Source organism: Lissotriton helveticus, chromosome 7 (genome assembly GCF_964261635.1).
Source record: "Lissotriton helveticus chromosome 7, aLisHel1.1, whole genome shotgun sequence".
In the NCBI taxonomy this organism is placed as follows: Eukaryota; Metazoa; Chordata; class Amphibia; order Caudata; family Salamandridae; genus Lissotriton; species Lissotriton helveticus.
The window spans coordinates 352,306,622-352,322,835 of record NC_136068.1 but is presented as its reverse complement, the minus strand read 5'-3'; the positions used below and the strand labels follow the sequence as shown (position 1 = coordinate 352,322,835).

The 16,214-nt window shown below is 45.2% G+C and overlaps 1 protein-coding gene across 1 annotated transcript in view; it reads right to left on the bottom strand.

Annotated features, from left to right (window-relative positions):
• Positions 1-16,214, bottom strand: part of GGT7 (gamma-glutamyltransferase 7) — a 319,943-nt gene that overhangs the window by 142,573 nt on the left and 161,156 nt on the right. The window contains exon 6 of the mRNA XM_078652164.1: positions 3,528-3,601. Coding sequence (XP_078508290.1) covers positions 3,528-3,601 — 74 coding nt within the window. The remainder of the gene's footprint in view (positions 1-3,527; positions 3,602-16,214) is intronic.

Here is a 16,214-nt window from a genome sequence, read left to right as displayed (position 1 = left end):
TGGCCTACCGTAGGTAACACCGGTGGGCAGGCAGGACTGAAATATGAAAATAGGCATCCTGCATGTCCAACGCTACCATACAGTCTCCTGTGTCCTGGGAAGACAACATCTGAGCCAATGTGAGCATCTTGAATAACTTCTTGAGCCAAAGGGGCAAATGAGAGGCCCAAGAACTTGGCCGCAGTCTGCAAGTTCTTAAAGCGCTCCAGTGCCGTGTTTGCTTTGGCTCTAAAGAGACGATTGTAGTCAAAGGGCATGTCCATGAGGGAAGCCTGGACATCCCCTGAAAAGCTAGATGTTCTCAGCTAGGTATGGCGTTTCAGCCTCACCATCATCGAAACCGCTCTGTCCAGCGAGTCAGTAGTATCCAACCCACATCTAACAGTGAACTTCGCTGCATCTCTCCAGTCCTTGACCGCTTGGGAGAACGTGATGTGGGCCTCCTCCGGGACCTGTGGCAGCACCTTTGCAACCGTTTTCACAGAGTTTGGGATTAGCGGCCCTATAAACATGCATATTTCGCCTACCCCAATGCAAGGCAGGTGGAAGAAAACATCTTCTTACTCTGTCCAGCCTCTTGGATTCAATATCTGGGTGTGCAGTAGGGAATGTGCCATGGGACGTAGAGGCTTGGACCACCAAGCTCTCAGGTGTGGCGTGTTGAGTGAGGAAGCTCGGGTTCCCAGGTGCAGGGGCAGCTGGCAATTGTCATGTTCACAGGAGCCCCTGTGCTGGGTTTGGACCAGGTTCCCAGTAGGACATCTGTAAGTGCTTCATTAAAAGGGAGCATGGGTTTGGAAGAAGAAGCTTGCAGCTGTAGCACTTCTGTCAAGATGTTAGTCTTGACTGCCACCGAAGGTACCTGGAGATCCAGTACCTCAGCTGCACTCTTCACCAACATGAATAGGATAGTCCCTCCTTCATAGCCACGGTAGGGGGACAAAGCATACCAGTTCAGGGGATATATCCAGACCATTGCCATCCCAGAGTTCCTCACACCAGTCCATATCACCTTCTAAATGGTATTCTAAAGTATCAAGTGACCCCTCCCACTCTTATCCCATGCCTAGCCCTTTAGAAAATGGCTTAGGCTTCAACCTAGGACCTAAGACGTGGGGTTCATATTGGCGCCAGGGAACGGCATCAGGCGATGTGGCTCTAACTCCGTGTCATAGGGTATCAGAATGAAGCTGGCAGCCGCCGGTGGGCTCCAGGAGCATCAGCGTCAGGGCCGGGGAAGGTCTGGGTGGCACGACTGGTGCTGTTCCAGATCCATGGGGTCTGTCGCTACATAACCCGATGAGGCCCCAGCTGACCCTGTGGGGCCAGAAGGCGCACCGGAGTGGGTCGTGCCAATCTCATACTTAGCGCATGGCCTCGTACAATTCTTTGACTTGAGCGGGTTGTTCTGGTGCCTGGAAGATATGGGAGGCTCAGAATCGGCCCAGGCAACAATTCTGAAGAACAATGTCTCGTATGTCGATGCTCCTTCATCATGTCGGACGACAGATGAGGGGAAGTCAAGGAAGCTTCGTCTTCATGTTCTTTTTGGAGCTTTTTTCTTGAGCTTCTTCCCCTAATGGCCCGAGGACCAGGAATGGAAAGAAGATTACTTGGTGCTCCTTCAGCAGTCCAGCAACCTCTCTCTCTTTCGGAACCAGGATCTCTGAGGAGTTGCACGATGGGGTGTCACCTGACGAACCACCAGCAGCTTCAGGTACCGCTCCCTCAAACCCTTCCGTCGCATGGCCCGGCAGTACGAGCATGACTTGGAGCTGTGTTTGTGCTCGAAACTCCACAGACACATGAAGTGTGGGTCTGTAAACAACATGGCGCGATGACAGACATGTCACAGTTTAAAACCTGTCTTCCTAACAGACATCACACTACACAGCAGGAGGAAGCATTTCCTCAAAAAAGGACTTGACAAAACGTTGAAAAAAGTCTGTCAAAAACCGACAGAGTGGTAGCTCTTTCTCTGGATCAGAACTAAGTGGTGCAGAAAGAAAAGAACTGGCATCAGTGCGCTGATGTGGAGCCTATATAGGTGACGCAGACGTCACTTTGGGCGCAGACAACACCACGCAGAGCCGATCGACGCCACCTATAGGCACACAGGGGTACTGTCCGTGACAAAATCTTCAGGATTCAGTCTGACGCCTGGGAATTCAAAGGTAAGGAATCAGCGGCTAGATGTCTCCATCAGATAAGCTGAAATCAAGCAAAAAGTAAACAATTTCAGTTTTAAAAGTGGCAGGTTTTCATCCAGGGCAAAATAACTCTGTAAGGGCTACTTTGCTGCATCCTTTAAAGAGCCTCCTTAGGGTCTGCTACATACCCACAATGTCCGACAGTGCAGAAGAAGAAGGATATAGCAGAACCCCAACAGATGTTTTCACTTGCACAATGTTTGGAACCAACTTAGAGAGTGGGACAGGCTGAGCTGAGGGGCAAGACACCTGGATAACTAAGTGCTAGAGAGAAGCGGGGCAGGTCAGCTACTGCTGAACATTAACCACTCGCTCACAACATCTGAGGAAGCAAGGAAGAGGGAGTGGGAACACATATAACTTAGAGACTAGTAAATCAGATACAGAGAGGATTCTGTAGGATATATCCAAAGACTGCTTATTAAAGGTTTTCAGATTTCTATTTCTTGATCCAACTTAGCAACATAAGGCAAACACCAGGCCTACAATTCTTTTTATATAGCCGCAGGGTTGTTTAATGAGGTATGCAAAAAAGTGATGGATGGATTGCTTGAATTAATCTTAGCCACTCTTAATTACTTGTACCGCATCCCAGTTCCAAGCCAGTGAGGACCTGGCCTAGCAGTTGCAGGCTTCACTGTTCCCATTGGAGCAGGGTCAAGACTGGTATGCATATCACTGGGCCCAAACTGAGGTGGTATGGTGTGCAAAATAACAATGCACTGAGATGCAGCCCGAGTAATTTCCAGTAGCTGAGAATATTTCAAGCATTCCTTCCATCACTTTTTTGAATATTTCAGAGGTTGCTTCGGCATAACATAAAAGCTTGGCCTTTTACATAAAAATACAAGGGACACAGCCAATTTAGGGTCAGCCCTACGGTATAATGAGCTTCTTTATTTAAGGGAAAATCCATCATTTCTTTATAAAAAATATAAGTTGCTCACTTCAGCGACCTCGCAATGGGACTTTCATTTCTTTTCGTGTGCCTCCACAGGAATGAAAATAGAATTTTAAAAGGCAAAGTACAGCTGTGTGCCTATTGAGAGCCACTTCCTCGACAAATATAATGCTGTATGTTGGGCTGTATGTGGTCACAGAGCTTTGATTAACTATACTGTGTGGTAGAGTGGTACACTAATGATGGCAGCATGAACTTCTTTAGATCAAGTGGAATAGTTTAAAAGGAAACCGTAGTAACAAAACGTGTAGCGAAAACTGGCTGGTAGATGCCTCGATCAGGATGACTTAGCTGTTCTGGTTACATCAAAACACATACACTGTCATAGTGAGAAACAAATATTATTTTATGCTCACCCAAATCATGTGTGACGTTGAATCCATCGCGTGCAACGCCTGCAACCAGAGACATCAGTTCAGACCAAGGCAGTCTGGTGAAGAAAACAACTTAGATTGAGTAACTGAACTTCCATTGCAGGAATACACCTCTAGCTCTGGTTAGAACCAACCCTTTCATCCAGAAATCAATCATTGTCTGAAATGACTTGCTAATTTTGGGTAATTGGTGTTAAGAGGAACTGCAGGTCCACAGTGAAGAGCGAAATATTTTGCAATCTTATTTTCTAATATTAGAGGCACCCTCTTTGGTCAATAAATTAGATTTAAATAGCTGGTTACATTTTAGAATGTAAGATTGCAAGTTTATTTCTACCTCTTTACTTGGCATGCTTCTTCCGTGATCAATAACTCTTTTTGATGAAGTATACTTCTTAAGTTATCAAACATATACACAAAGTCAATAAAGCAGATATTGTGTAAAGATGTGTCTGTCACTCTAGTGGGAGCACAAGGTTTACATTTTAGATCAATCACTATAAGGCCATATTTTCAAGATGGGCTGGCAGCTAAAGCTTAAATAGCATTTGTTTTGCAATACTAAGCTTCTGAATAAATGGATTTTTGCATGTTTATGTGAATCAAGCTCGGCCTAGCGCTATTGGAGAGCTTTACATGAGCACCAGTTACATTACACAAGGTCAGAATACTTTTTTGGGAGGGCACAGGGAGATTAAGTTATTTGCCCAGAGTCGCATGATATTGGGCCCATGCTGGGATTGGACATAGTTCCCCAGTTCCAAAGTTGGCAGTTCTGGCCGTAATTTGGTTTAACAGGGGGCCTCTAGTTTTGGTTTACTTAGCTCTGGTCGTAATGCCCCCAAGGTTCCTTAACTTCATTAAAGACCTTTCTGGTGGATGCTATCTATACCTGCAGATTCTTCACCTCTTAAATCTCATTCAGGCACCAGACTAGCTCCAGAAAGTTGAATTAGCTCTCCTGCTCTTGTTTCAGGAACCCCACTCAATATAGCATCAGGGAGCTTTACAAGGTGCCAGCCCTGTGCACTGATGTCAGTTTCCAGTCTTTGTTTCCCACACTGTCACAAGTGGAGACAAGGCTGACAACATTGACAGAAACTGCAATTTATCAAAACTAACTTGGAACTTATTAAAAGTATCATAACCATTCCTTTGAGTGGGGAGGCTGGCAGGACTGATGAGGAATCTGCATGTAGATAAAGTATTCATCTGAAAACTTGTTAGCGAAAGTCAGCAACTTGTTCTTCTTATGGGTACTTCCATTGGAAGATTACTCACCTCTTGAATCAATCAGTACCTCCAAGGTGGTGGGTCCGAGGAGAAGGTCAAGTGAGGATATTCTCTAACACAGATCTGGCAAAATGGCCATCATTGCTGACTTAAGAGACAAAGCAACAATGCCTGATAAAAGTATGAAAAGTCCTGTTGCAGCCTAGCAAATATCCAAGACAGAAACATCCTGGAGGACAAGAACAAGAAGAGTAGATATAAATAAAACACTCTCCGCAGTCAGTCCCTCGCAAAGGAGATCACTTGAGCACTGTGCTGACATAGTTTGTTCAAAACTCGAGGAATCAAAAGGATGGAAGGAAAAGAGTAGAGGAAACTGAAGCCACCCTTAGGCAGAGCACATCTCACAGGTCTCTCTGCTAAGGGAACTGTAGAGTGCAGAAATGTGGACAATGGGAGTTCTTGTGAGGTCCACCGAAGATTTGCCCCAATTAAACCACATGAAGATGCCACTTGTAATCACCACTATGACTACTACCAACAGCCTGCGCCTTCAAGGACCCTGCCACGTGGTTCACAACCGACCAGACATCACCGGCACAATAAATATCTCTACCACTGTTTCAGTTTCGATCAGTGCTTTGAGCAATGTTTTATGTTAGTTTAACTTGACCTGCGTGATCACTCACCTCAGAGAGCACTATAAACCTGTTTTGTAGACCTTATTTATATATTTGACAATTGTACATATCTTGTCAGTTTAATTTGATATTTGTATACATTTAAAAAGACGAGATAAAAATGTATCATTCTTTTTTTTAATAATACTAGTTAGACCTTTGTTGCTTTTCTGTAAAACTGCTGACGGAACGCAAGACTTTTTTTTGCGGGCCAGGTGGTTAGCTCTACGTTCTTCAATCATTGAGCTGACTGCCCCAAACAAAGGAGAAGACACTGATCACTACAGTGACCACTTTTGGTTGAATCAGTGATGGGCTTCCCGAATGTAAAATGGTCCTTCATAGGCCACCAACTCAGGTCTTGAGCAGCTTCTGGGGAAATCCAAATGCTGTCCATCTAAATTCTCCAGTTCTAGGCCCACTTTAAATGAAGACACCACTCAAGTGCACACATCATTCACCAACTGCGAGGAACCAGTGAGATGCTAAATAAAGACATGCAGGCTAAAAAAGTGGAGGGCTTCAGGACAGGAAGAGCATCTCCTTCCTGAAACAACAGATATAGCCCTGAATATCCCAAAAATGCAGTGGAGGCAGCAGGTCTTGGGTGAGACAGTGAACAGGAGATACTGAGAAAACTAGAGAAATGACTTGGGGAGGGGTCACATGTTGAGTGAAAACCCCAGGTTGAAGATTAGACTGATTGTGGCCTGCATGTGTTCCAACACCAGAAGATGTATCTTGATCACAGATAATACCTGTGTGAAGATTTGAGGGGCTGATGTTATTTCAAATGAAAAGGACTGCAAGTTGATCGTTGGAGGAGCCTGCCACAAAATGCAGGTACTTGTACGGCAAGGGGCACCATTTAGATTTTTAGTTCCAGAATTAAAGGGACTTGTACCAGAAAAATTATTTTGAACTCCTATTTGCAGAGGAAGATGTTCAGAATAAGAAAGTTGAGAATGGGGCAAAACCACCATCTTTTTTTACAACAAGATAATAAAAGAAGTAGCATCCCTGCTCGATCTCATTCTCTGAAACAAATTCAATGGCCACTTTGATAAACAGAGGGAGAAACTCCTACTGCAGAATGAGGGTATAGACTGAAAAGACAGAAGGGACAGGGGATAGGAGAAGACAGTCCTGCAGGGTAAGGGCATATCCTTGCCCTACAATCTGGAGGACCCATCAGTCATGGAGGATGGACAGCCAGTGCTGTAAAGTAAAGAACACCCTCCCCCCAACAGGCTTCAATTACTCGATCAAGGGTGACTTAAAGAAGTTTTGTGGGATAGGCCAGGGAGAACAAAGAAGAGGTCTGTCGTTGCTGCCCTTGAAGTGCTTTGTAGCCATCATGACCCGTGTAGCTGTTAAGGAACTTGTCGGTCTGCTATATGGGCTACGCTTGCTGGCACCACTGAAAATGCAGACCCCAAGATTATCCTATGAAATTTCAGTACTGTTAGTGAAACAGGAGAGTAGGGGAAGATGGTCTGAAGGTCCGAGCTGCAGCCTGGACTTTTTTTAAGCAATCCAGTGCAGAGTCAACATTATTTTTACAGGGGCATGCTACATCAAATGGCATGTCTAGAAGGTTGGCCTGGACATCACCTGAAAGCAGGTAGAATTCAAACATGTGTGGCAGAGTATGGCAACAAAAGCACCCATCGATCACCCATGTATCCAGGCCATGTTTTGCTCTACTTATCACACATGATCACAGCAAAAAAGGGAAAAACGTGGTTGGCGAGGTTCGGAATGACCATCTGAGACATTTCCAAAATAGCATGGGAATAATGGGCCAGAAGACACCTAGATTACAGACACAAATCTTTAGAAGTATCTGGCAAACTAGGAGGATTGAGGAGCGAAGAAATGTTTTGAATAGAAACCAAAATGTTCTCACATTACTGGACTGCTAATCTGTCTTTCTCAGGTGCAGTCCCAACCCTCTGGAATTCGTCCTCTTGAGGACATTAGATGTACTAATCACCTACTTTTATTATTGAAAAAACGTGTCATGCACCTTTTACACTTCAACTGAACAAGGTTTGCCCCCTCTTACTCAATCCTGAACCTTTAACTATCTTCTTACATGTTTGGTCTTTAAGTGTAAGTGTCTCAACACATTCACCATTACTATGCACTATACAGCTTCATCTTCCATTGCATATTAACAGGTAATTCTACTAGATTGATTTTATTATTTGGGGTCTAGCCCTGCATCTGGTACGCAAGGCCAGTGACAGGCTGTTGAACTGTTTCTATAGCATCCACCGGGACGCTAGGAGCCCTGTAGCGACTTTAGACACAATAAACCTGAAAATGTCATGGTAGTGTTTTTTTGGATATGAACCGGGAGGACATTTGCACAAACATAGCACTTATCATCTCTTTACGTTTTTTATTACACCAGATCACTATGGCACTACTGGCCACCATGCATTCCTGGCAATGTACTCTGTATTGAAACAGTAAGCAAAAGTTGATATATGTCTTATTTTTTATATGTCTTACTTTTCCCAGTAAAACAGAGAAAACTGCAAACATTTCAAGTTCCCAAAGCTCTACATGGTGCTAAAGGCACACGTTAGTGTGTGTTGGGCTACCCACGAGACAGTCTATGTGTAAAGTGTGGTTTCTGACAGCAGGAAGCACTGGAACAGACTACAAGCTGGAGCACTCCTTACATGGGCATAATGAAGTGTGAGATCTTCCTAAAGCAGCAATTAGGGACAAAAAATAAGCCAACAGAGGACTTTTTCTTGAAAAGAAGAATGTGAAATCCTCACCCCTGCTATCCACCATATGACAGTTGGCAGGAAGATTATTTTTACATCTCCTTAATAATAAAAAGTTCTCTTTGAATTTCCCTTTTTACTTCACTGGCTTGGTCTTTGCCCTCCAGCTACAGAAATGCAGACAATACACTTCCACTGTCTGGGAAGCTATGACCACCCTCATCTTGTGACAGAGGATAGACTGTTTGCCTGTTTGTAGGCCCTATCGAAAAGTACCTAAAATAGTATCTCACATGTAAATAATAATGTTCTTTTTGAAGCTTGTGTGCAGTCTCAAGAGTCTACTCTATATTATTTAAATTCTGCATGAGAATGTAGACCCTGACTTAAAACTTCTGATTGTCCCCTGTCTTTTTTCTTTGAACAACACTCTGGTAACTTTCCATTTTCTGAATGCCTACTGTCTCGGCGTACAACCTCCCCTAAGGCATGTGCATGTTTGCAGTAATCTCTACTATTCTTTTTCAGCAAATTGCCCAGACCCCATCTCAAAGATCATGACATTTTGGCCCTTTGAAAGTCACACCAGGCAAACTAGCAATACCTAATCTCCTCTAACTCATCTACTAATCATATCAGCCATCTACATTAACCTGCATACCTCTACACTAATGATCACACTTAACCCCTACTAATTTGATCCACCATAGACACTGGAGTAAATGCATGGAATGGTCTCCAACACAGCACACGACTAATTCCTGTAATCAATAACAACCAATAAGCACTTGATTATTCACTAACCTTGGAAGTAGCGTTCTGCTTTGCACAGAGTGCTTCAACACCTCATCAGTGGTAGTAATCGCTATATAAATGCAATTACAAATACATTTCATTCTTCCGGAGGCATTTTTAGTTAACATTTTTTCTACCAACATGCTGGCTCACCCGTGCAGCTTTGGAGCCCCTCATTGGAATGAGTACAACGGTGCTCAATGCTGTCACACTGTGAGCAAACGTTCCGTATCTTTGCATGTACACACAATGGCCTGTGTCGATTTAGTAAGTGGTGGCTTTGTGATTGAATTTATATAGTGCTTACTACCCAAAGTAGGTACTGAAGAACTTTAAGAATGTGCTCCAGTGCTGACCTCCAAGCAAAGCTCAAATTCTCTGACTCTGCACAGGGTAGACGTTCTGAGGCCACTGGCGCTTCTCCAGTCTACTGTCTGGTGTGTTTCTCAGACTGTATCAGAGGCTGGACTGAAACATCCAGATCACTGTTACCAGCCAACCTTAGTCAAAATCTCAGTTTTCAGGAGATAACGCCACTCAAACTCAGATTGCCGATCATACCAGTGTGCAAAGTGAGCCCCTCAGACCTTCCTAAATTGTTGTGAGCGTGAAGCCTAATTGCAATGTGGAGACCCGACTGTGTATAGTGAGTGTATAAAGGTAGGACTGTTTATCTTCTTTTCTAAGAATTTGATCATTGTTGTCATGAAATAGAACAACCACTTCAATCTGGGTAGAGTTTAATCTTTAATAAATGAAAACTGCTGGCTTGGGGTGTGCTTAAAGAACAAGTAACTTATCCTCCGTAATGTCTTATCTAATAGCCACAAAATTCTTGCCTTAGAATTATCCAACGGCGTCAGACTGGATCCGTACATTTTTCGTGAGCACTACCTCTGCGTGCCTGTAGGTGGTGTTAACTGGCTCCACATTGTGTCGTCGACGCAGTCTGTGCCGGAAGTGGCAACTATATAGTTGTCACCCAGGTACTCTGATGTCAGTTTCTTTTCACGACTTTCCATGCCTGGATTGCAGAGCCACAAAGAGCACTGCCCACTTTTATGAGAAATTGGGGCCCTGAAAGAGGCAAGCCCTGTCCCTAGAAATCCGTTCTCAGAGTATGGAGAATGAGTGGGTTGGAAAGGAATCTGTGGCTAGATAGAGTCTCTACCCAATAAGGTTTTACCAAAGATAAGTAACTTGTTCATCTGATAGAGACTTCGAGCTGCAGATTCCTTACCAAAGAATAGATACCAAAGCAATTCCTCCCCAGAGGTGGGTCTGCGAAGCAATTTCACACCAAAAAGTCCTGGAGAACCGAATGGGCAAAGTATCCATCCAGAACCGGAACTCCACCTGCTAATGCAGTGGTCATAGCCTTTGCTCTCATGAAATAGGGACTTAAACCCTCAGGTGGTTGCTTCTTGGACAAAGTGCAGCAGATTTTAATACAGAGCACATTCTATCGGGAGCTGGTCCCTTTCTGCACGGCCTTTCCTTCTTGGGCACCGACATACCCCACGATGAGTTGATTGTCTACCCGGAATGGTATTTTGCACTCTTTTTGGGCCCAGCCGGTGGAGTCTCTCCTCTTTCTTAGAGGGATGAGGTGGAGCGTAAAAGGTAGGCAAAGAGATGGACTGGACTACGTGGAACGGGGTGAGTACCTGCGTAAAGAAGGAAGCTCGGGTAAAAACAAAATGTAAGGAGGCTGAGAGGACAGTGCCTATAGCTCGCTGACTCTCTGGCAGATGTAATTGCCGCCAGAAAGGCTGTCTTGATGGTAAGGAGCCTAAGAGGTCAAGAATGAAGTGCCTCAAAGGGAGTGCACATTAAGAAAGTAAGAACCAGGTTAAGGACCTATAGAGGCATAGCAAAGGGAAATGGGGAACGTGCTGCCGGCCTTTAAGTAACCTATTTACAATAGGGGACTTGAAGAGAGAAGGCTGATCTGGCAGCTGCAGCAAAGCAGGGATGGCAGATAAATAACCCCTCAGTGTGCCCAAGAAGAGCCCTGCTGGGCCAGGTTTAGTATAAACAAAAGAACCTGAGAAAGGGGATCAGATGGGGGGGGGGCAACCTGTTTCTCAGCACATGAGGCCACAAATGTATTCCAACGGCCAGTGTATACCGTCTTGGAGGAGGGACACCGATCTGCCAAGATAACATCACAGACTTATGGCGGCAGGTCAAAAGCTGTGAACAGTCCCTGCTCAATCTCCATGCATGAAGGTGGAAGGTTGACAGGTTCGGGTGGAGAGTCGTCCCCTGTAGCTACAACAGAAGATCCTCACTATGCGGGAGCCTGATCAGAGGACCAATGGCCTGCTCAACAGCTTGGGGTACCAAACTCTCCGAGCCCAGTCCGGAGCCACAAGGATAACTTTGGCCCAGTCATTACTGATTTTGTTAAGAACTCTGCACAGAAGTGGTATGGGCGGAAAGGTGTACAGGAGGCCTGACCTTCACTCGTGATGAAAAGTGCCTCTGAGTGAAAGCCGCCTTGAAACCTCCAGCACGGGCACTGCACGTTCTCAGCAGTGGTGAATAGATCTAACCAAGGTTCTCTCTACTTCTGAAAGAGACCTAGCACCACTTCTGGGTGGAGATGCCATTTGTGATCTGCTAGGCATCTTCGGTTGAGTTTGTCTGTGAGGGTGTTCAGAGAGCCCACCAAGTGTTGCACCACCAGGGATAGACCAAGAGTACACAACCCTACCCCATCCTGCCCAGTTTGTTGCAGTATCACATGGTGTCCTCCATGAACACCTGCACTAGCCTTCCTTTGATGGAGGGTAGAAATGCTTTCAATGCAAGTCTGATCGCTTGGACCGCAAGCGGGTTTATGTGGAGTCCAGACTCTGCTGCAGACCAGAGTCCTCTGATTTATACCTCTCCCAGATGGCCGCCCAATCACAGGAGTGATGCATCTGCCACCACTGTCAGGTCTGGTTGAGGAAGTGAGAGGAGTCTGCTGTGTCCCAATCGCAGTTCGTTAGCCACCACTTTAGATCTTTTGCAGTGCCCTCCGAGATCTGGACCTTGTTGGAGAGATTCCCCTGATGCTGCATGAACTGGGCTCAGGTCCTACTGCAGAGCCTGTATATGCCAGCGGGCATGTGTCACAAGCAGGATGCAAGAGGCCATGAGACCTAGCAGCCTCAGGGTCATTCCCACCAAAACCCAGGATAGAGGCTGAAACATTGGTATCATATCCTAAATATACTGGGCTCCCCACTTGGCAGGATAAGCCAGAAACTGCACTGTGTCCAGAAGAGCTCTGGTGAAAGGGGGTGTCTGACAGGGAGACTTTGCCATGTTGATAGTGAACCCTGGCAGTGCAAGACGTTTGCCATAGTCTGAAGGTGGCAGACGACTGCCTGTGGCGAGTCCACCTTCAATAGCCAGTTGTCGAAGTAGGGGAAGACTGGATCCCCTGACCTTACCTTTGTGAACGTGTGAGCCCCTCAGGCGCTGGTAAGGCCGTAAGTGAGCACAGCAAACTAAAAGTTGGCCCACTGTGAACCGCAGGTAACTTTTGTGGGTAGGCAGGTCCGGGATGAGGAAATGTGGGTCCTGCAAGTCCAACCCTACCATCAAGTCTCTTGGGTCCAGGGCCGACAGAACCTGGGTGAGCAGGAGCATTGTGAACCTCTCCTTTTTCAAGAAGAGGTTGAAAAGGTGCAGGTCTAGGATAGGACAAAGTCCTCTGTCCTTCTTTGGCACCAGGAAGTGATGGGAATAACAACCACAACCTAATTCTGATGTAGGTACCCTCTCTATGGCTTCCTCGCTCATGAGAGCATGCACTCAAGTAGCAATGGTCCTTCGTCAGCTGATCGTAAGTCTGTAGTGAGGTGGTCACAAAGGGGAGGGAGTAGCCCCTCTGGACGATATGTAGCCCCCAGCGGTCTGATGTCACTGACTGCCAGTGGGGCAGATGATGATGTATGCTGCCTCTCACTGGGTGCGTATGGTGGTCAGAGGGGAAATTAAAGAGACTTGGAAGCAGCAGCTGCCTGCAGGGTGGTGGACTGACCTGAAAGCTGGCAGCCTGCCTCATGTTATCTAAGGGACTGGCGCCCATGGCCAAAAAAGGCTCAGACGACACTTCAACTTGGTGGCTTGGAGGGAATGGGTGCGGCTGGAGACCACTTCTGTGGCCATGAAATGGGCATATGGCAGATTGGGGTTGGCAAGGGGTCACAGACAAGCCCAAGGACCTGGCTGTATTTATTTATTATTTATTTATGTATTTATATAGCGCACTACTACCCGAGGGAATCTAGGCGATTGAAGAATTGGCGCACAGTGTACATTCAATGCCATATTTCCAGTCCTTACGCAGAGTAAAGAGCCATGTCTTTAGTCCCTTCCTAAAAGACAGCAGCTCAGAAGCAATCCTCAAATAAAATGGTAGCTTATGCCACCATCTTATAGTAATGCTGAAGAAACTTTTACCACCCTATCTCTGAAGACAGAACGTAGGCTCTGTGACTAACTTCAGTGAAGTCGACCGAAGTGTACGTTCAGGGATAAACCTTTTAAAGCGCGTTATCAGGTAGCTAGGACCTGAATTTGGTAATGCTTTAAAGGCAATGCATAAGGCTTTAAAACCTTATGCGTTTCTCCATAGGTAGCCAATGCAGAGTGCGGAGGGCATGTTGAGGTGATATATATGTGGCTAATCCAAAGAGCAGTCTTGCGGTGGACTTCTGAAGTACCTGTAGGTTTGCTACAACCGATTTATTTACTCCAACCAAGAGCCCATTGCAGTAGTCGAGTCTTAATAACACTAAGGCTGACACCACAGTTTTCTGTAGGTTTGTTGGATAAAAGAGGGCACTTTCCTCAGGATTTTCAAGGTGTAATAAATAGATGCAGTAAGCATTTTTAGATGCTGGGAGAAGGAGAGGGAGGAGTCCATAATGACACCAAGATTTTTAGCCTTGGTGACTGGGACGGGGACAGTTCAAATGTTGTATCCTTGCTGAAAAGTAAAACGTCTGTTTTATTTGAGTTTAACTTAAGTCAGTTTTGAGCCATCCATTCGCTATCAGTTCTCATGCACTCCTTAAATTTCAATGCAGTATCCTGTTTTTTGCTTAAGATTGATATAATAATCTGCATGTCGTCTGCGTATACCAATTCAAAACTAGTTTTGATCATACGGGCCAGGGGAGCAACACAAATGTTGAAAAGGGTAGGGCTCAGAGATGAGCCCTGGGGCACCTCACATGGGAGCCTAAAGCATTTTGATTTATAACCTCCTAATTCAACAAATTGTTTCCTATCATGCAGAAATGACTTAAGGAGTGCAAGGGCCGCACCACCAACTCCCTCCTCACAAAGCCGATTAATTAAAATGCTGTGGTCTACCGTGTCAAAGGCAGCTGACAGATCTAGCAGTATCAGAGCTGCCTTGTCAACTGCCAATCTGATTTCCTTGGTAGCGGTAAGCAAGGCCAGTTCAGTATTATGTTGGCCTCTAAAACCATACTGGGTAGGATCTAGGACCTGATTTTTTTCAAAAAAGGCACCTAGTTCCTGATTCATATGTTTTTCAAGAATCTTAGCCGGTAAAGGTAGGCGGGAGATGAGACGAAAGTTTCCTACATCAGTTTTATCTAAATTAGGATTTTTTAATAAAGGTAAAATAGATGTCTTTTTCCACAGCAAGGTGAAAGTCGCAGTTCCAATGTCGGTATTTAGAGCCTCCATGATGGGCAGGCGAGTGTTTCAACTTACATATGGCAAATTTTCTGAGGACAAGGGTCCAACGGAAATCCTGACTTAGTTGCTACCAGAATCTTTGCGGTTTGTTCATGAGACATTAGTGTAAAATTAAAAAAAACAAAGTGGAGTGTGTTCTTAGGCCAAAGTGGAAAAGCCTAAAAGTGGATTTTTGGTATCAGTTAGTGGAGCCTGAACAGTTAGTGTGTTGACATAATGAGCCGTGAAAGTGTTGTAAATAGCAGAGACTTTATCACAGAAATATGAGGCCAAATTGTTACAAAACGCTTGATCTGTTGTGCTTTGACTAGTCTCCTGCATATGGTTAAGTTTCAAAACTGTCGCAAAAAGCTACTTAGAGGTGTTTTGTGTCCCTACTATTCTTTCTGAATAATATCGGATTTTAGTGTTTTTAATTAGTTCTTTATATTGTGCCAATCTTGACTTGTATCTTTCTTTTTTCCCAGGGGTCATAATGTTTGCGCCAGCATCTTTCATGACTGCGGCAGAGTCTTCTTAATGATCTTAGTTCTTCAGAGAACCACGGTTCAGTAGGTGCAGTCCTGCTAGATTTTCCATCTCTCTGGGGGATGGTACTACGCGCTGCTGCTGAAATCCAATCATGGTATTGTAAGGAGGCTACTTCTGAATCTGTAGAAAGGCAGGGTTTGCTCTGATTCAATTGATCCTAAAAAACGTTTCTATAAAACCGTTGCCACAAGTAGCTTTTAACACCTTAGGAGCTTCGTAAACAAACCTCCCCAGTGCTGCGCTGTCCATTATCCAGTGCTGAACTGGACGTCCAGCGGTCGCACGCAGCACTGGGGAGGTAGTGCCCGTGACGACCGTTGGCCGACGGCAGCACTTATGGGGTTAAAGCTACTTGCTTGACCGGGCTTAGAGCCTGTTAAAGGTGGTAAATCAAGGGTTCGCATTACTGCAGAGTGGTCTGACCACGGTGGTTGCAAGTTACTACTGATTTGAGCCGAGGACAATCTGAAAAAACGACGTCCAAGAGATGGCCTGCAGTGTGAGTAGATCCTACTACCATCTGCTCAAGACCTGCACCTGTCACTAAGTCCATCAAGGCCTGTGAATCTTTGTCAGACGCAATGTCTAAATGAAAATTGAAATCTCCTAGAATGGTGAAGTTTTAAGAATTTACTTTGTATTCCAAGAGCTTGCCCATGGTTTTCAAAAAATTATTCCTGGAACCCGGCAGCCTATACACTAGCAGCCCATTGAACTAGAAGACATGACTGGCTGCTATCTTAAAAGAGAGCACCTCGGCATGTGTGTCTGTAGGGATAACATTAAAATATGCTTTTAGATGATCCCTGTAAATTATAGCCAGCCCTCCTCCCTTTATGCCGACCCGGTCCTTCCTAGCTATTGCAAACCCCAGTGGAATAGCTATCACCAGATCTGGGCCTGAGGATTCATCCCCCCAGGTTTCCGTGATGAAAATGAGGTCTAGGTCATTG